This window comes from Hermetia illucens, chromosome 5 (genome assembly GCF_905115235.1).
Source record: "Hermetia illucens chromosome 5, iHerIll2.2.curated.20191125, whole genome shotgun sequence".
In the NCBI taxonomy this organism is placed as follows: Eukaryota; Metazoa; Arthropoda; class Insecta; order Diptera; family Stratiomyidae; genus Hermetia; species Hermetia illucens.
Window position 1 is genome coordinate 94487449 of NC_051853.1, and position 25961 is coordinate 94513409.

The 25961-nt window shown below is 37.6% G+C and overlaps 1 protein-coding gene and 1 long non-coding RNA gene across 3 annotated transcripts; one reads left to right on the forward strand and one right to left on the reverse strand.

The window, feature by feature from the left end:
* On the reverse strand, positions 1–24855 carry LOC119656531 (glutamate dehydrogenase, mitochondrial). 2 transcript variants are annotated; one of them, XM_038062876.1, is made up of 7 exons: positions 24101–24855; positions 7262–7696; positions 6986–7143; positions 2006–2167; positions 1734–1938; positions 1386–1424; positions 1–922 (listed from the first exon to the last, which is right to left on the reverse strand). In XM_038062876.1, the coding sequence occupies exons 1-7, from the start codon at positions 24519–24521 to the stop codon at positions 651–653; spliced, it is 1692 nt and encodes a 563-aa protein (XP_037918804.1). In that variant the 5' UTR covers positions 24522–24855; the 3' UTR covers positions 1–650. The 2 variants fall into 2 exon arrangements, with proteins under 2 accessions (XP_037918804.1, XP_037918806.1); XM_038062878.1 differs by lacking the exon at positions 1386–1424 and having other exon boundaries at positions 24101–24850.
* On the forward strand, positions 19617–20888 carry LOC119656532. The gene is made up of 4 exons (XR_005250061.1): positions 19617–19795; positions 19860–19979; positions 20171–20453; positions 20518–20888. It is a non-coding gene; the product is annotated as an uncharacterized LOC119656532 (long non-coding RNA).
* Positions 24856–25961: the final 1106 nt, after the last annotated feature.

The following is a 25961-nucleotide window of genomic DNA, read 5'->3' on the forward strand; positions in this document are numbered from 1 at the left end:
TTCTTTTAAGTTGAATGTTTTATTGTTTAAAATAAGGAAGTACTTTCCGCTTACACTTTATAAATTACATTAGCATGCAAAAGAAATATTTACTTTCTTCCATAACAAAAAGAACATGATATCCTATTGCGAAAAACGGCGTGTTGGATGTTGGCTTGAAGATTTCATTGTGACCTCCAGCGATAATTTCATATTTCGTGTGAATATTCCTAGGCTTTTTTCGATTAAGCTATTACTATTCCGATTTTCCTCGATCTTACATTTTAGTCAATTGTATATTTCTTTTTATTTATCTAATATTAAGTATTTGTTATAAAACGGAAAATGTTCCATTGAAAATGCACTTTACACTAAATAAATGACATTTAAAATTGGTTGTATTTATGTTACGTCCCTACTTTACATTACTAGCGTTCGAGGCCAACTGTTTCCTAACAACTTTCCGGGAGAATTCTTCTCGTTCGGGGTAGATAGATATTATTAAAATGTTGGTTCGCATCTGAATTAAATTGATTAGGTGGAGTAATAATGTATCATGTAATGGCAGGTTTTTTGGAGAAACGATAGTATTGAGTTTCGGTCAGTGCACGATTTGTTCTCAGGATATGGTCTTTTTGATTGTGTCCTTAATACGAAAACATATCGCAGGCCTAGAAAGCCAAACCAGCATCTCTGTATGTAGTGAAGATCTTCTCGATTGAATTAACGTAAGCAGCCGTTCTCAAGTCCAAGCCCAAATTGTAGCGCATGGCTGTCTTCATGATGGCGCGAGCCGAACGTTCCATGGTGTAGTCCAAGCCAGAGTGCACGATATCCTTCTCTGAAGCACCGGAAATGCGTTTCTGGAAGGCCTCGGATGGGGTGACTGGAATGCGTCCACCCACACGTCCAAAACGACGTTCCAAAGATTCCTGAACAGATTCTGTGAAAAACAAAAATATTCGCCAATGAAACAGAAGCTGTATTCCACCAAAATTCGCACGACATCAATCTGTTTAGCTCAAGTTACTTTAAGTTGTTATTTACTTCCTATGCATATATAAAGCGATGTTCAAGAAAGTATGTATATTTTTGAAGAGAATTTGAAACAGAAGGTTCCTAGAACCTAGAGGCCACCTTAGCCACACATCTAAATATTATGCCAAATTGAGTTTCACATACTTCATCGACAACCACAATTTTATACATTTTTATACATTTATAAAATTCTACTAAAGTCGTTTAAGGGTTCGATTCAAAAGAATAGGATGGTTTGCATTATTTATTTACATTTAAACATGCTAATTAAAAAAAGGAGTCTAGGGAGTAAATTTTCTCTAAGAACAGTGGGAGCCAATAGTACAAATCAAATAAAATTGGAATAAGAATAAAAAAATAAACTGTACCATCAAGTATAAATCTTTCAATAGACTGCTGAACAGAAGCTATAGTAAAGAAAGAATATTAATGTGAATTAGTTGAAGACTAGCTTTATGGTCAATGGCAGCTGATTTTATTAAATTAAAACGCTACTTCGCTGTCTGCTGATGTATGAACGTTAACATTACAAAGTGTATGAATGTGATGTTCTGTAGTACAGATTTATTCTGCCTTTGCGTCAAACTATTACATTAGCTATGTCAAATTCAATGCATTTAAAAAATGAATTCCAGCCTTCGACATTACGGAGAAATGTCCTACTTCTATATACATTATTCTAACAACACCCTAACAAATATCAGCAAAGTACTCACCCAGGAGATGGTAGTTTGATTCCCGTTCATATTTGAATGTGAGACGACCATATGAAACGTGGTTCAAATTTTTCAACCATTCGAAGAATGATACTGTTACACCACCGGCGTTGATGTATAAATCTGGAATAACTAGAATGTTACGATCGATCAAAATTTTGTCAGCAGCTGGTGTTGTTGGTCCGTTGGCAGCTTCGGCAATGATCTGCAAAGTACCGAAAAAGATGGTTATATCTCATTCCATGGTTATCTGTTGTCGTTGTCTAACTTACTTTAGCTTGGATCAAGTGAGCGTTTTCACTGTTGATGACTTTTTCAACGGCAGCTGGTACGAAAATATCGCACTTTTCGTACATAAGATTTTCACCTTCATAGGGTTTAGCGTGTGGATAACCGACAATTGTTCCGTTGTCGTTTTTGTAGTCTTCAAGTAGCTGTAAAAATATTTACAATGATTAGCGCGGTTCGAGGAGAAGTATAAATTATTTATGGTAGTTTTGTAATAACACTTATTGTCTATGCATATGTTTTGTGGGGCAAACTCTTTTCAGAGATTAGGCCACTGTAGAAAATTTAAAAAATCGATTTTAGCTCGACACGAACATACGGAAAATTTGGAACGAAATTTTTCGAAAGTACATTTTCCAAGTTGGCCAAACTCAATAACAGGAACAAATATTGAGCGATTTACTTGAAATTTTAACAGTACATCTATAATTACATTCTCAATGGAAGTGTGTAGGATTTTTGGGGTACATTTTGCGATTTTTATCGACAATTGCCGCTTTTGCAACAGGAGATATATCGGAAAAACTCTATGTTCTTCTCTAGCTATGTAGAATTCTTTGTTCAACATGAATTAAAAATTGTAGGTGAAATTGGTTTGGCGGCGTGACCTTCAAAAAAGAAAGCGTTGTCGAAAAAAACTGTATAACTACTATGTTCTTTTGCACTACATTCAACAAATAAATCCTCAATGGTTTCAAATAACGTCGTCAAGAAGAGATTGACTACTTTACTGGTTCTCGCTTCGGGGTCGTTTTAAAACAGCGGCGGAAGAGTTGGTTTCGTCTCAAAATGTACACATTTCTGTGCGTTCCACGTCGATTATCTACATGAGTCTGTTGAAAAATTACAATTTTTGGTGGAGATCAGATGGGTTGGTTTATGTAAGGCGCTGAGTCGGAGAATGTGTGGCAATTCCATGTCAACCTTTAAACAACTGGAGTAATGGTGTGGGGTTGCTTAAGCAGGCGTAGTTAGGGGAGCCCCGTCTTTGTAGATGTAGCATAACTCAGAATAGTTATAAAGCTATTTTGAAAGAAAATCTTTTTAAGTTTGTGGAAAACCGTGAGTTCATTTTCCAACAAGATATGGTCCCACCGCATACTACGACAATGGTAAGTAATGCTGCTAATTATTATCACTAGTTAAAAAAATTTGAGAAAATAAGTTACCCTTGCCTAGTATATAACGAATACGAAAAATCAAAAATGTCAAGTTATTAACGTTCTTGCGAAGCTATTTGGCTCATACTTTGGATCGGCCAACACAAAGTCCTGACGCTAATTCAATTATAGAATAGCTAGGAGAGCACTTTTGTTATTATTTAAGGAGTAAATAAAATAAAATTTGTCTCTTATCATTTGTAGTGAGAAGAACCTGAAGTAGTAAAGAGATGGCGGAACATTTTATGGACTGATGAGTGCAAGAACAATATGTTCTCTAATGATTATGCACCCAATATGCGCAGCCTCAAAGGCAGAGAAGCACGGCGTTGGGAACATTATGGTCTATGACGATGGGCCAATATATTTCGAATTACGACATTAACCTACAAGAATATCTTGGAAACTGATCACCTTATGTCTGTGAAAATATGCCTTTGATATAGTCGTTTCAATAGATAACGACCCAAAACACAGTGGAAAATTGTGGCATAATCATCGGAGCTAACCCCAATTTATAGTAGCTCATTGGGTGTCTTAAAGAGCAAGTTGTCGCATAAACTTGAACGAACGAATGAAAGTTCTGGGGGTTTAACGTGAGTACCTGCCGTGTAGGCATAATCCCACGGTCCTCTTCGGACAAGGATTGATTTTTGGACCACAATCAGCGCCCCGCCGTGACTGGCACAGCGGTACTGGTTTATACTGAGTGCAGGCTCAGCATTCATACCAGTGGATGCAAGGCCTATCTAACACCTTTCCCGCAACTAAGGGGTACGACACCCGAGTTGTATAACGCAACTCCACGCTTGAGCTCCGAGGAGCTCTGCCCGCGATGTAGGCATAACCACAACTACCATGAAACTCCCACTAGGGGGCCAACCGCAAATAACCGGGCCAAGAACACATCCTCCAAGAATTCTCCTGGAGCATATGCTCTCAGAAGGCGGTCCCGGTTCCCATGGTACCAGATAATCTCTGGTGAGGCTTCGTGGCCAAAGCCACTTCCCACTCCACAGTCCCTTGCAAACTCGGGTCTGATCGCCCTCCTCGAGTACGTAGGGTTCTCCCCAATGGGCTTGAACGAACGAACGGAAATATATTCCGTGCAGGAAATCAATTTCCGCTATGCCTAACAGCATGCGGCAACTAGTTCAAAATTTGCATTCTGGATATTAGCCGCATGAATGCTTTTCGAGTAAAAAATATTAATTAATTTTGCAGCTATTATTTCTAAGGAAGCATCCAACGACAAAGATTCGAATCAAGGAAAGTATCCTATTTCTGCAAGGCAAATGAGATGTACAATGAGAAAAGAAAAATACATGGATAAAGAAAGTTTGGAGTAGTAATCAAGAATCTAGTAAAATTTGTAATCCTGAATCACAACATGCACGATTCAAACCATGATCAAATACAAACTATTATAGTGTCACTAAAAGCTCGTACTGAACAAAAAAGGGACCAATCTCCTTTTTTTACAAGAAAATCGCAGAGACAACGACTCAAACGTCAACTAAAAAGCTCCTTTTTAAAGAAAATTCCCACACGGAAGGCAATGTAGGAACGAAACGAATTTTAGCGTAAACAGGAAGGGCACAAGAAAAGGGTAAGCCCAGAAATTCGTTTGATGTTTCAGTGAACATTATGCAGGGTGTCCCATTGACGATGGTACAGATTTTAATAGTGGACTACCCTTTTTTGTTGGGAGAATAGCTCTATAGAATGATTACTTTCATTACAGAATTATAGCATTTTTTTGTGAATAAGTAAAAATTGCAAAAAAAATAGTGCTAAATCTGCAATTAAATTATTGGACGCGATGGAAAGTTATGATTTTGTTGGACAGCTCAAGCTTTTTATCACCATTCACGAAAAGATAGAGTGCCCATTCCATGGAAAAATTTTCTTCAAACGAGTGGTGCTACCCACAATTAATATTTTACCATCGTCAATGGGATACCTTGTATACACAGCGACCCCAATATTGCAAAAAATCCAGGAGTTATACGAACAGTACAAGGATTGTAATGACTGACAGTTTGGATTGACTATGACCAATGACGAGGACGCAAGGTGACTGTACCGGTTTGCCAACACTTAAATGCTCCTTCACCGAACTGTATGAAGATTCGAGAATGTACAAGGATCCCTTTGGACACTTCAGTCCCTCCCATATTATGTACAAAGCTTCACGTGCTTTATGCGTAGACGTTTTAATCGCATCAGGTCCCGAAATAAAAAATAATTGGAGAAATTCACGAAAAACTGTGGAACGAACGGAATGCTAAATTCGAAACATGCAAGGAAAGATCTGCAGGATTTGTTTTTGACAGCTTAATGAATGATTATTAACTGTTAGCCAAATCGTTTATACATACGCTGGGTACTTAAGCCTTCTTTTAAGAAAAAAATCTAAAGATGGCGGAGCTGTTTCCCCGAAGTGTTTTCTTTGGGAATAAACTGCATGGACCCGATAACTCGATAGCGGTTCATCCGAAATGAAAATTTCAAAAAAATTGTCATTATATGAAATTGTTTAGTCGCTGAACAAAGGAAACTTTTAAAAACTTTTTAAAAAATGGCAACGGTTTTAACAAAGTGTTTACATTTTTTCGGTGCTAAATTTTTGCTTATTCTACAAAAAAAATATTAATGGAATTGAACATTTTTCGTCCAGTGACTAGCTATTATCATATTAAATAAGTAGTATAAATTTAGTGTTAATTGAATTGGTAGTTTCTTAGAATCGTGCCTACCGCCAAGATGCTGTGTGATTGTGAAATAATCGCATTTTAAAATTTCAAGTTTTTTCTTTCATATCAAAATTTAACTTAATTGAACTGACACCGAGAGGTGCCACACCCCTCCGGATGAGACGCACATCGCCGCTATATAACTTTCGTTTCTTATGCCATCCTCTACCCCAATCCTAAATTTCATGTCAATCGGTCTTGACTGAAAGAATTCGGAGGTCGCATCCGATTTTCAGCTTTAACATGCGGTATCCTAGGAATTTGTTATGGATAATCATGCACAATTCAGTGATAATGAGCACCTCGGTAAAAATGTGGCTGCCATTAGATTTGCGGATGAAGTCCGAACAGTAATTTAGGGCGTCGCCTCGACGGGATCGAAATATACGAAAATAAAGCACTCTGAGAAATAAATTCATGGTTGAAGAATGCTGGCGTCTCATTTGCAACAACCGAAAGAAAAATGCAGTCACCAATATCAAAGTTAGCGTACAAATCATCAACTCACACACTCCACTTCAATATTTAGGAGTAGTGATTGACCATTGTTTAACTTACGTGCATACTGTCAGTTAAATAATCCCCAGAAAGTCACCAGATTTAGACGGACCAAGGCGTTTACTAATCTCAACGACTAGCTCAGTTCTGCGGTATGCAGCGCCATTATGGACAACGACACTAGTGAAAAAGGGAGAGTGGGATGAAGATAAGAGCCCCATGGCAACTGGAAGGTGTTGCGTTTATTGACGAAGCAGAATGCGTGTTAGCAGAACTGACCGCCTTTGACATCTAGTTAAATAAGAGTCTTAATTGTAAATGAGAAACTGAATGCCGACCGGCAACAGTGAGTACGAAACCAATAGATCACGGAACGGCAAACAACAAACAAGAATCGATTTTAATAAGACTTTTTTTTTGCACAAAACTTTAAAAAGAAGGGAAATATTGTTGTCCTGATTTCAATATGAATCCTAAACCTAATAAAATCATTCTACTTCATAACCTTACTAAACAGCTTTAAAGATAGTTAAAATTTCTTAATACTTACTTTTGGGTCAATTCCATCAGGGTTGAAAATAGATCCATCATGTTCAATGATACCAATGCAGGTAGCACCAGCACGGACTAGATATCTGCAGGTGTGAAGGCCGACATTACCGAAACCTTGAACAATGAAAGTTTTGCCTCCCCAACCAGGTGTGGTACCTGTAATGAAACCGTTTTAATGTATCACCCGAAATGCCAGAACAGTATTTTATATACGCTACACATATTCCGAAGAATCAATTATGGAAAGACAAGCAGTTATATACTCAACACTTACCAATCATGCTCATGTAATTAGCTTCATTGATGAAATTTTCCAAACCGTGGAAAACACCACGTCCTGTTGCAGATACACGACCATGAATACCTCCCTGGTTAATTGGTTTGCCAGTGACGCAAGCATGAGCGTTAATATCCATATATCCAATAGTCTTGGCGTAAGTGTCAGCAATCCAAGACATTTCACGTTCACCTGTTCCCATGTCAGGGGCTGGTACATCTACGCCGGGTCCAATGAAACCCTTCTTGGCCAATTCAAGGGCGAAACGACGTGTAATTTTCTCCAATTCATGTTCAGAATATTCCTTTGGGTTGAGTTTCAGACCAGCTTTAGCTCCACCAAATGGTACATCGACACAAGCGCATTTGAATGTCATCAAAGCTGACAAAGCTTTGACCTCATCACGTGATACATCAAGCGAGAAACGGATACCTAAAAGTGAAAAACAAGATGCGATCAATTATTTATCTAGAACTCAGCTGGTGCAATATAAATAACACATAATACTTTGTAGTGCAATCAAGTTCTGAGTAATCAGACAATTCTAGGCTTCTCGACAAATCTATTTTCGAGTGTAATAAAAATAATTCAACCAATTTCGTCTCTGGGGTTCCCATTTGATTGTTGAATAATTGATTGTAGATCGAAATAGATATTAATTTATTTTTATCTCTGACAGACAAGTGTATGCACTATTTACAAATTTGATTGAGAGGCTCTTTTAAGACAATTTATGATAGATGTTCTTATGCGTATGAATATCATGAGTTGAAAGAGAAAATGACCAGTTTTTATTCGTTTTCAATGAGTTTGTGGGCAATATCCAGCCGAATCGTTACGATGAAAAGGTGTTATAAATTAGCCGATAATCATAGCATAGCATTAATGTAAATTTAATTCAATAATTGAGGAGGAGGGTATGTCGAAATGTGATGCAATGGAATTGAACGTTCCTACTTTCCTTTTCGATGGTTTCCATGTATATTCCCGCAGAATTGAATCACAGATAGAAAATTGCTTTTCCTAAAATGCCATGTTTCGGTGTATTCATGCTTAGCTCCGCCAAAGATGGTTCCATTCCCCTTTTGATTCATCTCAGGAAGTAGGTGGGCCTTCTTAATAGTATTCTTTATTAATTTATAGCTTCTGTATTCCACTGAGATAGTAACTCACTTGTGAAGTGGAAATTAAAAATGAACTCAAAGGATGCCCTGCTTGTCGTAAAAGGCAACAAAAACAAATAGTAGTCTAAATCCAGTGCTACAGAAATCCATGTCTTAGATAATGACGGCTTTACCGGCAACGACGTTTAGCTACAGTGTCAGGGTGTGAGTTTTTTGGATGTTCTTATAAGGCATCAAGGGTCCCCCAAATGTTCGTGGGGGGTGGGCTTTGAAGAGTACTCCTTTCCCTTTTTTTTGCGGCACCGTGTTGTACTCCGAAAAGCCTGCCGGAAGTAATCGTGATCGTTGTTGGCTTAATGCTTGCGGTAATCGTAATTACTTGGGAACCGACTTCGAGCCAGATACTGACTCTGAGATTCCACTCCAGAGTAAGGAACATTTCAACAATAGAGTGTTATGCACCAACGAAAACTCCAGCTCCGTTGCGCTAACATCGGCCACATCATCAAATGGCTGCGTGCCTACGCTTGTGTGTTGCTCAGGCCTAAGCACAAGGTTGTGCAGAAATGTCTTTCAGAAATATCACTCAGGTCACCACATGAACTGATAGAAGATTGAGACGCATTATCTGAAACCATACTCAGGCTTCTCACACTTTTAGAGAGGTGTGACCTTTCAAATTCAACATCCACCACTCATATGATCAGATGGCAGATGTTTTGAATAATCTGCCTGGGGATATTGATGAGCATTGTGCCACCACTCAGGTCGTCGGCCACGTCTTGAAGGGGCTTCACAAAGTTTAGCTGACGGCGAAATCATGGAAGCAGACCGATGAATATAAGAGACTGAACGCTCTCGCTGAGCTTCGATATCGTGAAAAATTCCGAAAAGTTCAGCATTGCATTCTCCATGTCAAAAGGAAATTTATTATTACGCTTATCAGACCACCGAAACCAGAAACTGGCGCAAAAATAACGATTTCGCTTCCATATATCGCATCACGAAAGAACTAAGAGGTGATCACAAGTCTTTCAATGGTCCTGTAATGGATCTTGACGGTCGACTCTTCGTTGAGCAGCTGATCCTCGATTTCAAGATGGCATATGATGGCGCAAAGGAGATTCAGATCCAAACGGAGTTCGCCAGGGTTGTATCTTGTCAACGATATTATTTCTTCTTGTTATCGATAACATTCTTCGTGCTGCCTTGTCCGGAGGAGGTTTAGGTCTTCCACAGACCATGGCAGTTTTGCTCCGATACCTCGACTATGATCATGACACCTTGTCATAGACTTTCACCAAATGATTCTGTATTTGGAGGAGGCAAGAAGAATCGGAATGAATATAAACACCAAAAAACTATAAAAGCTTTAATTGCTCTATTGTAAAATCAAAACCGAAATTTCCCAAATAGCAAAGATAAGATATCGAGGGAAAGCTATTTATTAATTGGTACGGGCAACATAAAATAGAAAAAAAAAACACTCAGGATTGCCCCTTTTGACATTTTTGAAGAATGTCGGAGATATGCGTATTTAATTCTTAGAGACACACCCAATTCTCATCAATACTCTCTACTGAATTATCTACCAACGACAGAACATCTTTAGAAGCTAAAATATTTTATGCTGATCTGGGGGCACCATTTGTACAATTACCAATGTTTGGACTTCTTTATGGGAACTTTTATAGCCGAACAATGTCAGATTTTATTTCTGCATCGAAGTAAAATCTTGGCAAAACGTATGCGCCCAAACCTTGAGTTTCCATTCAATTATGATTTTCCCTGAAGGTAGTTTCTAATACATTCCATTAAACGGTGCGTGGTAATCCTATTATGGCGCTTAATAATGAGAACTGGAATTTTCTTGTGAGAATCCTATCTTAAAGTTGTCAAAGACGTAAGGAAGCGCTTCACAAGTATTATATATTTTGATCCAAGGTCGGGATCGTGGAATATTGCCAAGAATTATATCATTATGTCTCTGCCTGAAATTCGAACAAGCATTATGAAGTCGGTTCCAATTTGTTTGACGTACTTTCCTGCAATTATTGCTCAGTGCTCAGACATGTTTCTTTTGCTACTTTGACAAAAATAGATTAGTGTTATCATTTATAAAATTATTTTCAGTTGAAAACATTCTGAACTGTTGCTATCATATTTGTTCGTACAGTAACCCCGATTTAGCTTAAAATAAAAGGCCAAATATTAATATATACTGCTTTAGATGAGGAGACAAAAATATTTTTAAAAAAATCTAATCTGAAGTTTATGAAGAATAATTTTTAGCACGAATACAGAGAAGTACAATGCAGATACAGATGAAACCAAAATAAGCCGATAAATTAATTTAAAAGTTATCTAGTCTATTGTCATGTAATAAACCTGTTATCGTAATTGTTTGAATAAGAATAAAATTACCCTTGTATTAAAGAGGCTATCTACTCATGAATTCGATTATATTTTTCACACTTCAATTGTTAGTCTTATCTGTGGATTTACCGATAACATAGATTCCAATAAATATGTAGCGCTAGCATTCTGTTACAGGGAATTCCGACGTTAAGATAAGCGAGGAACTTTTTCTTCTAACATCTATTTAGTGTATCCAGTATGGATCCTGGCTGGCTCTGTTCGTTGAGTTTCATGTTGTTTATTTCGGAATTCAAACTGTCGTTTGCAAAATTCATATAAATTCACGAAGTCTTGATTCCAATTACTTTGCTGTATATATCCTGGTGGATTTGAACAATGGTCTAGGTTATGCAGACGTTAAAGTTATCGGCCAATTGTAGCTTATTAGAATAGCGCAACTTTAGAAAACTCCACAAGAAACATCCTGGTGAGAGTCAAATTGCGCGATTTGGTTGCTAATTCACCTTAGCGAGAGATAGTCATAGCCTCAAATTGTTCATTCAGACTGGTGCTCATGACGTGTGCTGTGTGGTCCTGCTAGAGCCATATATAGTCTATGCACATAACGTTTTATTTGGGCCGATGGCCTCACCAAAGTTATTTTCTAAATAAAACCACACCAAGCAGTAACTTTTTGTGAATGCATTGCCGACCTGGCGAATTGTGAGTTATGACGACGTTCCACGTACGATAAAATACGCCTCGTGGTTAAATATGGTTTTTCAGCCCAAATTTGGGTTGCGAAAAACCTGGTTTTTGTGCATCCCAAGATTTTCACGGACAGTGGCAATATTTTCGGCTGATCTGGTTTTCCTTTGACACGACATTATGCAATAGAATTCATATTCACGGATGACCGATGAATGGGTTCCCATAGCAACACGAAAAGCAGAATAACAAACTTCTTAAGAAGTTTTGGAGGAAAATTTGGCACATTGCCCGAAACTGACAATGATGGCACACAGGTTTAATTGATCTATACTTCTTCATATAGGGATCAATGGCAATCATATACAGTTCTGAACGAAATATCAAAACTCTCAAGGGCTGCAAAAGGTTTGCGCACGATTTGTTCTTTTGTTCCACAATAAAGTGAAAAACCACGGAAAGTTGCTTTAAATTTGGCATTGCAAGGACTTGATTAAAGATAATAAAAAGGGGCCTAATGACTGGAATTCAATTGTAAGAAGAGAAGGTGTTTTCAACATGACTTTAATAAAGTGTCACTCGGCAGTCTGCTAAGAATTCACAATTTTGCTTAAAAAACATGAGACCTGACAGGCTCATCGCCTGGTAAATGAGGGACGTTAATAAAACCCTCTATTAACTGCCAATGATCATGCACGGATTTCGCCATCTTAGCTGTTATCGATTGTGATTTTGACCAAAGATCGGAGAAATGTTGAATGTTTCAAAGTTGTAAGTCGCCATTTCTATTAGCTGTTGTTGTTTTTAATTTTGGTGCTGGTGCTATCACCGTGTGCTTCGTACTGCCGGGTCCATCTGAATGAAAGCAATCTCGTGGTGTTCTTGCCATTATATGGATATTATCAGCATACGACAAAAGTGGGTGGACTTGAAAAGCATAGGTCGCTTGACACTCACTCAGCGTTGCGGAACATCTTCTATGACTAGGTTATAAAGGATACATAATAGGACATCACTTGCTTTAGATAGTTTGTGATGCTGAAAATGAGTGATCCTGCTTTCCGGGCCTCACATATTGGTAAGATCAGTATAGCCAGTCTTCTGGAAGTGTATAGTTTAATTGCTATCATAGCCGGTTGTAAGTCTACGATAAGCTGGTTCAATGGACGGACATACTCCAAAATTTTCCTCAGTGACTACCGCAGAGAGAATAATCTGCTGCTGATTTGACTGGTATGGAGCTCATGGCTACCAAAAACATTTAATTTATGAAAAGTGATGACCTTGTTCAATTAAAAATATCAACTAGTGTAACCGATAGTTGATAAAATAGATCAAAGCATAATATTTCGTGAGGTAACGATAAAGATGTCATTGAAACATTGATCCAATGAGGATGAACGTAAATGCTGGCAGAAAAGTTAATTAATTATAAGTGCGAAGAGCAGAAGTGAGTCACTCCCTCAATTTTTAATATCAACTCTCCCAATGCTAGATTTTTCTGGAAACCTACAGTAAATGAAAAGGAATCTTAGCGACTTTAATGGCTTCTCGAGTGCAAATGCTGGCTCAAATTTTATCAGACATATATATTATATTTTGCACATGTAAAAATTATCTGTAAAGAGAAAATAATTCAATGTCAATAGAAGTGTACCTGTTGCTATCTGACTTTTTTTTGTTTTCACATTTCTAATTGAAGTTTGCATCAAAATAGCCATTATATTTTCGAAATACTTTCAATAAAGTAAAGATTTTCTTAAAGCACAGTTTCATATTAACGCAAACTTGTTTACTTTGTTGCAAGACGCTTTGGTATTTGCTAGCTCTAGACGCTTCACTTCTTCAAGGCACGTACATATTAATATATGTCCTATCAGACTATTCACAATGCTTAGAGTTGGGCAAATATTTATCGCTAAAGCGAACAAAACAGCTCATCACATGTGCCACTATATACATCTACGATATTTGGCGTTGTCAAGCGCGAATAGGTTCAAGGTTGACTGCGATCATACGATCAATGAGTAGAATCAAGTTACAAGCATAGAAAATTTTGCAGCCAATTTTTGGAATATTAGTCTCAAAATATAATTGGTTTTAAGATTGAGTGGTTATACTTTCGATAACTTGGGATGCATCCATTAATAGAATTCACAGAGGCACTCAAAAGAGCAGCAGTAAAACGAGCAAAATGTTCGTTCAATAATAAATTATCCGTCCAATTTTCATATATATACGAAAAATGTTGAAAGTGCTTTAATTGAAAATAGCACCTGATTATATTTGCTGAATAGAATATGTTTGTAAATCTTTTTTACGTCTAACTGAGAAAATGAGAACTTCAAAGCCCCTCAAAAGTGAATGATTACTTGTTATTTATCGCTACTAAAATATCACCAATGAAAATGGTAGATATTTCAGTTAGTAACAATTTTATGTCTGCTGCCAATTCCACGAGTCCTAAAACTTTCAAACGATGACCTAGTCCGTTTCAGCTCAATGACAAACTTTTTTGCGTGTTTACCCAATCGTGCAGATTAACTTCTTATCTGCAAAGCCAATTGCTCTCGAAACTTGATTGTGCTTCCAAAAAACAATTTTTCATAATAAATACAATAAATAAGACGTGATAAAAGAACATTTATACGCACACGCCTTCTAGTTGTTGATTTGGTGTTAGTTGTTTAGAAAAACAAAAAACCATGGAAAAACTTTCGCAAATTAAAGTCAAGAAAACGTAGAAATAAGTTATACAAATTCTAATGTCCACGAGTCGCTGGTTTAAAATAGCGCTAATATCGCTTTGCAGAGGCAGATTAAAAAATATCTTTATGTCACAAGACCAAGACGTGAGCGGACGAGCCCCTAGCATAGTTACCTGTTTGTTATATTTCATTTTAGCTTCGCAGATAAGCGTCACACATAAAGACATAGAAATATTGGTGACGCATTCTCGGTTACGCAACTTAAAAATAAGAGGCCACAAGTGAAATGAAAATCTATTCAATACGATGAAAACACTATTCTAGTGAACCAATACAATTCATTTCCTACTTTCGATAATGGTGGTTTGTATGGGAAATCTAGTCTGAAGAGTTTTAATTTTTGCTGTGACCGGTTTTCATGTGGTAGTCTTCGTGGTGGTCTTTAGCAACAAAAATTTGTGTGTTCGTGAAGCAACGGCGCTTCTAGTAAACAAGTAATATTCCACGTTTTATTAATGGTAGAAAACGCAGGAATATAGTCCGCCTGCCAATCAGATGATAAGAACTCGGAGGGTGGTGCCCCCTTGGTTCAGATTTCATTTTTGGGAGATATTGTTCATTTTAATGACTATTATCAGCAATTCACTATTAACGTTGATTATTCAACTGATAGAACCAATTATTCGTACAAAAAAAGGCAGATAGTGAAAATGCCGAAATAATCGGTCTTTCTTGGGGATTGAAGGAAAGGTTACTTCTTCAGGGCATTGTAATCAAATCCATGCAAAATATTTCAAAACTAATTGAAAAAATGGATTTTTTTCTATTTTCATGGTGAACTCACCCTGTAGGAAATATCACTAACTTTAATGGATTGGCTGACCTGTCCTATTTGATCTAGAACCCACGTCATATGAAAGCTATCACCATAGCTCACTGCTGTATAGGTCCCGCTAATTTACTGCATCCGCAAGAAAATACTGAGCAGCTTCACTATGAAGACTCCCAGGAGAATAATAGAAACAAAATGGGATGGGTATCAAGAGAAACAAGTACAACTAGGAGTTGTATATTCTACGAATCTAATGTCTTTACGATCATCAATCTGCAAAAATTTCAATGCGGTGGCCATGGGCAAAGCATGGTATTTGGATATCCAAAAGTGTATTCGAAGGATGAACAAATGAACAAAGACAGGTGATCACCACTTGGGTTTAGAAATTGGAGGATGCGATCGACGGAACCTTGGAAGATTAGCATCCTGTGCAAACTCGGTGATGACGAGAAGTACGGGAAAATTTCACCTTAACGAGGAAGGAATGCATTTTGAAAATTTCTAGACATGCTTTTTAAATTGAATCGCTTAAAAATTTGCCTCACTTTAACGCCACTTCACTTCCGGCTGGTATTTACTAATAGAAAAGCAACAAGAACGTACATATTTTAAGATATTAGAAAAGGGAATCCAGTGGAGGGCGGGGATATTGAGAGTTTAAAGATCCCGACGATTATCTTTGGTTTGGTTTTCATATTTAAAGAGACAAGTCAGGAAACCGGAAGCTGTTTTGTGCTCTCAATTGAACATCGCGGCTTTATCTTTACACGTTTATATGCGTCTGAATAATATATAATATATGCGTATATACCATATGTGCCTCGAGTAACTGAAACTATTTTTTTTCGAAATGGTCCTCCATATATATATGTATTTATATATATGAGTATATAGTTAGAATATATTCTAGGCAAGTCGTCTTCTACTTTATGCATAACTTGTGTAGGCAGATTTAGAGAAGAAAGCAGATGAATTCGGTTTAGCGGCTGATAGCTTTTAGAATCACATCAGAGCAGTACTTGTGGTTACCTGACCTAATCCCAGTCGACATTCTGGTGAATGGAATGAATGTGCTATACCATGTAAGATATATATATGGGCACACAGAACGCAGCAATTTGGCAAAGTCTAAGTCTTATGATCTCTGGCAAGGCAGATGAGATGAAGCTACGAAGGATCGTTGTACGCACGGGCTCATTCCAAACGTTCGAGTATGGCTTGAGCGAAAACAATTGCCCTGGATTCGGTGACATACTGAAGGATCCAGAGCTTGTGATATTTCACTGTCCACGGTTCGCAATGGAGAGAAAGAATGTGAACCAAGCGCTGGGGAGGATCGTGAGCCCGGAGAAAAGTTGCAAAGATGCTGAGGTCGAAGGAGAATCGGCGTTCGATTTCCTCTGCAATTGTACAAATACGGAAAGATCTAAAGAAAGGAAGAAGGAAAGCAGAAAAAACCACGAGTGCCTAAAGGAAAGCCCACCCCGTGAAGTAATACCTAAATGGTGGTTTCGCGGGGTTGAGCCTAGAGATCGTTACGAATGTTACGCGCGGACGATCAAACTCCAACGTTCACGAGGCTGAACGGACGTGACTTTCTAAGATTTTCCACCTCCGTGTACGAGCAAAACATAAAAATATGCTGTTTTAAAATGTAGTAAGTTCACAACAAAATTTTTAATGTGACATAACTTCGTTAACAATACTGTGACTGCGCTTTATTATGCTTAGTATTGCTTTATGTTATTACGTCATTATATCCCAAATTTTGTACTCCTAGGGTGAATGTAAGGGGAGGTTCAGACCGGAATGAGAAGCCTAGATTTCATATAGGTGGATATTTGTGATTTTTCAAATGTTTTGCTTGAATAGGTCCTAAGAACGAAACCTGCGAGAAAAATATGTAAGTGTTCGAATTGCGCGGTCTTTTTCATTAAGCTATCAAAGTCCTATTTAGGTGCTACAATCGGTATTGTGAAGTGGACAGTCTGTTTTGCACTCTTGGCATTGAATTGATTCTTAGCTGCTATTTTGTATTAAGAGGGGAAAGAGGGGCATCTGCCCTTGGACTATCCGATCGTTCTGTGAGAAGAATTCTTCGTGATGATCTTCATTTTCATCCCTATAAGATGGCGATAGTGCAGGAACTTTCAGAACGTGACTTCAATTCTCGAATGAACGCGTGTGAGCTTCTTCTTGATGTCGTTCCCGAGGGTGCTATTGTTTTTTAGCGATAAAGCCCATTTTCATTTGTGTAGGCCGGTTAACAAACAAAACATGCGCTACTGGGCTGACACCAACCCTCGAGAATTGCATCAAAAGCCTTTGTATTCACCCAAAGTCACAGTGTGATGTGCAATTTCCACAGCTGGAATTATTGGTCCCTGGTTTTTTGAGGAAAATGAGGTTACAGTGACAGCGAATTCGGACCGGTATGTAAACATGCTACAGAATTTTTTTTCCCACGGCTAGAAAATTTGGATTTGGGGACACTTGGTTCCAACAAGACGGTGCAACAGCACACACTTCAAGAGCATCGATGGCTGTTTTGAGGGAACACCTTCCAGAGCGCCTTATCTCAATTAGAGGCGATTTGGAATGGCCGGCACGCTCTCCCGATCTGTCCCCTTGTGATTTTTTTCTATGGGTTTTTTTTATGTGAACCGTCCAAGAAGTCTACAAGATTTGAAGACCAACATCCAAGAAGAAATTGCCAACATAACACCTGCTATGCTAACAAGAGTCATGACAAACGCCAGAAATCGGTTTACGCAATGTATGGAGAATGGGGGACGTCACCTAACAGATTTGATCTTCAAGACAATGTAAATAAAAACTTTAGACATATACCTACATTATAAAAAATAATTTTCCGATGCATACAATAGTTTTTATTGAATGAAAAAAGGAAGTTATGCTGCCGCACCCTGTATTTTCTACGCCCCTTGAAGATTGCCATAAGCGAATTCCACTGTATTTGTCTGACCATGTTCTGAGTACTATTTCCTATCTATTTGAAATAACTTGATTATTCACTTCTTTGGAAAATTTTAGGTTACTCTTCAAATAATAATATAAACACAAAATTATCTGATTCGGAAATTGCATTACATTATATTTTAACAATGAAGTTATAGTTCTAAAACTAGACGAAATTAATTAGGCACACATTAGATCTAATCTTTTTCTAAAATGCGTTCTAAATTGAATTTAATTGCTTTGCTGGTACTTATGCATTTGGCTACATGTACATAGATAATTTTGCTTATGAAACGATAATGGATAGAATTTGTAGTGACTCCACATGTTGCAAAGCTTAGTGTATACTGCAATAAATTAACCAAAGTAAATGTGTTTTCTACTAAGTTACTCTTCCAGCCTGCAATTAAAAAAACTGTGACCCATGTAAAATCAATCTGCCGCTTTGTCTCTTTCTTTTCCATAAGCATAAAAGTGCTGCTTTGATTTTTAATATGATTGAGCTTTTAATCGTATATGCTGACAATTTTCGTAATGTCTAAATCAATTTTTAATGTCTTCTACTTTTCTGCTTCTATCTACGTTTTCATACGTGCAGTTGTCAACGAAATTCCCCCCCAGCAACAGCTAAAAGCAGATACCTATTGAGATAAGCTTATCGCAATTGGACTGTTTCCAGAAGAAACAACCATGAAGCTAATCTGGATTTATCAAGAGAAGTTCTTATTTACAACGCTACACGTGATTCTAATATATTAATTAACACTAGAGAATAATTGATACCTTTGTATGGCGACACATAGCACGTAACGTCTCCTGTTCAAAGTTAATTAACTTGATCATTTTATTGATTGCCGATCATACAAAATGCCACATTCTTAGTCAATTTAAATTTAGTTAACTTTTCAGAGAATGTATTTTATGAACAAAAAAACCTATGCGACAATCTTTCTGTCGAATGAAAGAGCAAAGTCATTTAAAATTTGCTTAGAATATTTCCATATGAATTTGTGACATCTCAAAGATGTTTTCAGGCAGCAGAATACTGATTTCTATTAATAAATGCATACTTTCAAATGACCGGTAAACAATATCTCGTTCATGTCGAATTTATTTATAGTTTTCAGTTTTCATTTTGTTTCACATTCTGTGCAAAATATCTGCCGTAGGGAAGTAGAACTGAAAAACTCAGCTAGGTAGCGTGTAAAAGTGAAATTTTTTTAAATTGTTTACAGCGCTGGTGTGATGAAAATCTTATGAACTCTCTTGCGTTTTTGAAATGAAATTGGAATACATAACTACAAGCGAGTGCCATTGTATCTGAAAAACTAGAACTTATGCGACGCAAAAGATTTTTTCTCGGCTACATACATATTTGTACAGATAGCATAGATAATATTTCAAGTGTATATTGTCTTTCCAACAAATTCCTCTACATTGTTGAATATGATCGCTTTCACGAAGAAATGAGCTCACGAAAATAAGAAAAAGTTCTCTTTCTGATAAGGTATATTAGTAGAAGCGAGCCAAATCAACATGCTTTGTCAAAACAAAAAGTAACATTTAGAATACTTTGAGAATGTAAGTCAATACAAACGCACTAGTCCATGATTATCGTTGACTCTGTTAGTAAATTTTGTTTAATCCTAATTTCACTTTTGTTTGAGAGTGGGAAAAGTATTATTCGCTCGAAAGCAAAAACAAGTCATGATGTTACCTCACATCTCCTTTAAAAACAGTCTGGTTGGAGATTTTAGCTCGTTCGTCCATTTCTCTTTAAACATTTAACCGAGTGACAAATGCAGAGCGGCCAATAAATGTAAGGAGATAGGTAATTTCATCAAAGAGACAAAATAAAAGACAAGGAAAATTGTTTTTCAAAGATAACCTGATAACGGTAAGATGAGGAAATTATATTTTGTCTGGCGTTGTGTGAACTTGTCCCTGAATCTCTGAGAAATTAAGGCAAAACAATTCGGGAAACCAAAAGCTGGACGCTTCAGGTATGAAAGATTTTCTTTATTTCTTTTATAAAATCATTTGATTGGACATTTGTCCCATTAGTACCTAGCAAGTAATGTAGATGCATACTCGTATATTATGTCAGAATATCCACTTTCGCGGTTTTACACAAAACCTTAAAAGTGAGACCAGGAAAATATGGATATAGATTGGGCAAAAATTATTTTCACAGATGAATCCTTTTTTTGGCTACCTGCAGCAATGGAACGTTACGGTGTAGGAAGATTAGTTCCTCAAGAAGAAAAAGATACCAACTATAGGAGCACAGCCTTAGTGCAATGGAAAGAGGAAGAGTTTACAAAGCCAGATACTAGATATAAGCCGTAAAGAATATATTAAAAGTTTTTTATGAGCTACAAATAAATGAGAAATTTGCTTTAAACCAACCAGCAAAGAGAAGGTAGGAGGGACGAGTTTCTTTATTGTGAATAGCCGTGTAACAGGCGTCTCAGAAGGTAGATGGGAAAACATCATATCTCATTAATAATATCCACTATTAGCTGATCTTATACCCCACAGAGATACCGAAAAGGGATAGCAATTTATGTGCTAGTAACCGACAATTTCCGATCTTTCGACTTACTACAAGTTTCATAAAGGTGGCATTATGATCGTGATGGAAGCGTGGGCTCGGGAGGAGTTATAGTCTTGGTGACCGTAAGAACAACACTGATAGGTTTATAGATCCCTGCTTTCACCGCCTCGTCATCGGTGTTACACTGTTCGAGTGAAGGATCTTCCATAAGGCCAGTTGAGTTTCGAATAACCGGCAACGAAAATCTATCAACAGTAAATTGAGGAGTTGTTTTCTAAATGTGCGTAACAGACGGGGTGGTGACATCAGAGACCGTTACTTGATGATCGCTTACTTCGATTTCGTTTAAAATATGTATCTGCTCGTAGAGGCGCAAAGCGTCGCCACAGCTCCTGAATTCAATACATATTGTTTCTACCCCCATCTCGTCTCGTCGCGTCAAACGGTAAGCGAGCATTCTTGTTTTACAAATGGCACAAACTTTCAACAACCCAATCGAGAATATTGATGAGCAGTGGGTATGCAAATTAAGCCTCAAAGAACCAATCTACTACTTTGAAGTATTTCAAGTCAGAAAATTAAAGAAGACTCTTCCTTTTTGGCTGTAAAGCGCTTTATTAACCAAATTTCGTATTTCGGGAATCAGTTGCCTCCTTTAGTGAAAATTTTTCTTTAATTTCATCACTTAGATAGAAAAAATACTAAAGTTTAACGCTTATTAGGAATGCGTTCACCTAGCATTAGAACTAACACACTGGAAACTTCCTTAAAACCATGTTTGTTGTTTTCTATCAAAACTTTCTTTTCACGCTTATTAAATTTTTACCAAATAAATTAACGATTTTCTATATTGAAGTTGAAATATACATACTCAATGTTACCAAAGCAGAATAAAAGTTTATTTAATAGAAATTTTACTTCCTAGAGACATACATTTGGATCTAGATCGTTGAAGGTTGTCCTTCCCTCAAAAAATTATCGAGAATTAGCATGAATCTTGGATGAAGTAGAGTTTCATAGACCAACTCAGACCAAATCAAACAAAAACACTTCAGCTAAAATATTTGCTGCGTTTGATCAATTTGCTGAGAGGATTTAGGAAGTTATAATAGATAACACAGGCTGTAAATTTCCAAACAACTACCAAATATTGTGACGCTTTGCCGCAATTCACTGACGGATTGTCGTCGAATATTGTATGGGATCCATTCTGTATACAGCTTTCTTTAGCTTGGAGATATCCTTCTCCAATTCGGAATTAATTAAGTCCAGTATAAAAGGGGATGGTGCTTTGCAGATAAACGAACATTATTTCTACAACGTTTTTTAACCGGGCACCAAAATATATCATTTGCAAACAAGAAGCAAAACATATACAAAATTCATATATATGATTTCCGTTGACCTCGACGGGATACATTCAGTCAAACACCCCTACGAATAATCGTTAATATTTTCTGGTAATGTATTTGAGATCACCAAAAACTTGAGTAGCTTATACTCTTCTTCCATTACTATACGGTACGTATGTAATTCTGGGGTGACCCATCTACCGTCCATTTGAAAGCGAAAATTACCCCACAATGGATTTTCGCTCTTTCTCCCCTCTTTACTTTTGACCAACTTGTCTGCAGGCACCTAAACCACACACTGAAGTAGTTTTTCATTGGAGGTTGTATCGAGTCAAAGTATCCTGGTGAAACGCTGCTGACAAGGAGTGACGAAAGTTTATAATGTTCGAGTGGTGATCACTTTGAATGTGTTGCTCCCATATACGAGATCTTTCCAGCTTACAATAGTTATTTGCGATGTTCCCAGTGTACTTAACGGTACAGGTGACTAAACACATTGATTTTACTTTGCATATGCATCTCAGTTTTTTAATACTGGCATATTAGCAGGAAATGGGTAAAAAGAAGATATCAAGGTAAAATAGAAGATGCAAGTTGTGTTCCTTTTGGAAGAAAGAAGGTCAAGCTATGTAGCGATTGCCTTAAATATCGGCGTTTCTAAACCAGAGGTATTGAAAACGGGTTTAAATACAAGAGACCAGCTAAAAAGCCGAAGGTAACAGCGATGTGGCGATGAGGATTGTTGTGGCGCTGCTGCCCGAGGATTACAACTCGAGCTAATGGAGAAAAGCAAATTGATTAAAAATAATTTCAAATTTTGCTTTTTTTAAGGTTTTGTGTAAAACAAACTTGTTTTTTCTTTTTCGCTGGTGTAGATATTTATTCTTGCAAATACCAACATTTCGGGAACCACTTGTTCCCTTCAAGTCTTGTTAGCACTGATGAAGGGAACAAGTGGTTCCCGAAATATCGGTATTTGCAAGAATAAATATCTATACCAGCGAAAAAGAAAAAACAAGTTTTTTATTATTTCAAATTGAAAACTTTGGTTTTTATCGCTGCCTGAATTTGAAACTGCATTTTTTCTTAACGTTCATAATTCAATGGACAGATACTGTAACAATACAGAGGGAATATTGATTGGTGTGGAACATCCTAAATTTGAAATTCATTTAGAGTGTTGATAGAGATGTATTGCTACATTTAGGTTAAATTGTGAAAGCGGAGCAACCCCTGATAATGTACATCAGCGAAAATAATAATTCTGCTCGTTGATGCAGATAAGAAGAACATGATGAACGGTCGAACACTATTTTTGTTTTGTTTGCTTTTGTTTATAGTCCGACTCTACTTGCCGCCTTCCTAATTTAGCCAGGAACCATGGCAACCGGTGTCCATTCTCGAATTGGCTTATCTTTCTTGCTTTCCACATTGGGTCTACTTTAAACCCAATTGTGAATTGTGAAAAAATCTATATTTATGAATAAAATTAATCGTTTTCAAGCCTGTATTTTCAAATTTCAGTAAAAGACCTCTATTCGCATGCCAATGTCGCATATTAGCAGCATTCAAACCCTCTAGGTCTTCTTGTTGTTCACTCTTTTGGAAACCATGGTAGAAGTTTGAAAGCTACACATTCGTGCAAAACTCAATAAGGTTTCACCAACATAGGCCGTCTTTTTCCTTAACAAAACCAGGCAGATTCTCTGGAAAAATTTCGGTCAAATTCGAAAACTATAAGAGAAATAGGTCCAGATCATTTTTGATTTGTTTGAAAGCTCAAGATGAGGCAGCACATAACAATTTATCTTGCTTTCCTGGAATGAGGAGCAAACGAGAAAACAAATGTCATATTTTCCTTGATATTATTAATTCAATTAACGGCGTACAAAAACGAAAAACTTCCAAGTTTTCGAACTTTGTAACCATTTATTTGCGACGCGTGTGCTAATTGGAAAACGGGTAATTCGAAAAACTCTCCACTTTTTACCTCAAAATAATGGAAAACAATTTTCAAGGCAGACTGTGCATGATATCACACATCGCTTGCTTTTCTGAATAGAATTTGACAATCAACCAACCCAGACAGCGGCAAGATTTCGACGAGTAAAAAAAGCCGCCAATGCGGCATTCACTGTCGGCAAGTGTTACCTAACTTGCCCCGCGTGTAATTCAATTAACACTTGCAAAGAAAAGAGTCACCTGGTAGACTTACCTCCCTTCGTGGGTACACGATGTGTGCTGTGCTGAGCCCGGTAGCCCGTGATGAGTTCATATTCGCCAGAGTCACGTCGCAGCGGGAACGCGATTTCTAGGATGTGGTCACATGGTTGCATAAGCATCAGAATTCCCTTGACCTTCTTTTTCTTCTCCTCGAGAGTCATCTTGCCTTTCATATCTTCGACGAGCTTCTCCTCGGCGATTTGACAGCCGCGATGGAAGAAGTACTCGACCATGTCGAAGAAGCGAGGGTCCTTCGCGGTCGGAACATCCTTCAGACGATCAGGGATCTGATGCTCTACGGTGAACGACCGGGATTGCTGCACGTTCGAGACGGCAGTCGGCAGCGCCTTGACCAGGGTCGAGACTTCCTGCTTCACAGCAGCCGTGCGAGCCAAAGACTTCAAGTGATACATGTTGCCAGCGAAGTGTGGGACGTTCACTAATAGCACTTAAACCCTACCTACTTGAACTTGATGCGACCAATAAAAGCTAAACCGCACTCCGGAAACACTCGCGGCCAACTAAACGTTCCGCTGAAATACTCGGCCAAAGACAAATCGCCTGCCCAACACCTTCGCCAGCTAAATTACCGAAGGTATTTCGCGCCGAGATGACGTATACGTATCTATGCTGATGAATCGAATACTTGGAGCTAAGTGGAATTCACGATGGACACTAGATTCGACCAGAAAATCCAACGTCTGCGCACACAAAAGCTTATGTCGGCGTTTTTGTACGGCCGCGCAACCACTTTGCAGTGTGCTCTCGATTCAAGCCGTCACGTCAAACGAATATACTTCCTGCGTTTGACAATTCACGTACTAAAGAAATACTAAAAGGGGAAATAATGAATTCGATTTGAAATTTAATTCAAGTGGCGGGTGGAACCCATGGACTTTTTCGTCTAGGTTGGTTTGGGTGCTGGCTTGAAGTAACGTGGACGTTAGTATTCTTGAATTTCTAGATAATCTTGTAATATATGTACATTATATCATAGCTAGATAACTTCATAGCTATTATTTTCTAAACAGAACTATGATTATTTATTTTCTTACTTTCATTTAGCTTATGCTTTTAAGTTAATTTCTGGAATTTAATATTATCTAAAATTATCAATAACTCAGCCATCGTTGCAATGTCGTACACGGCAGCAGAATAATATTAATCAATTAAAAATGAAATTAAATTGAAAAATAAATTTAAAAAAGTATTCATTTCTGTTTTTTATTTTTATTTTTTTTTAAGGTACAACTTAATTTCTTTTAAAGTGGTTGGCAACTAAATACTGGATATTTTTAAACTGCTGACTATAGGGGTACACATAACACTACAAAATAAATAGGTTTCCTTAATCTAAGAGGATTAAGGGTGTTTAAAAACTACTAGACAAACTATGTGCTAGACGATTCATCAACGCGCAAGGTTTCTTGGTAAGAACCCAAGTCTCCGAGGAATACATGAGGAGGGACAAGAAGAGAGATTCAACCCTATGGTGATGCATTTCGAGCAGAACACTTTTTGTAAATTGAAATAGGCTTTGTTGGCTACCAACAACCGTGCCCCGATTTCATCGTCGCACATGTTATCAACAGTGATTTTCAACCCTAGATAGGAGAAATTATCAACGGTTGTTCTTCCCATGATGAAGATATCATCAGCATAGGCCAGTAGCTGGGTGGACTTCAAGAGGATGGTGCTCTCGCATTTACCTCAGTATCATTGATCACTTTTTCCAGAGTAGGATGCACGATATGGCATCCCCTCGTCTTAGACTGTTCTTGATATTGAATGGTCTCGAGAGTGACCCTGCTACTCTTATGTGGCCTCACATATTTGTCAGGGTCAGCGAGTCA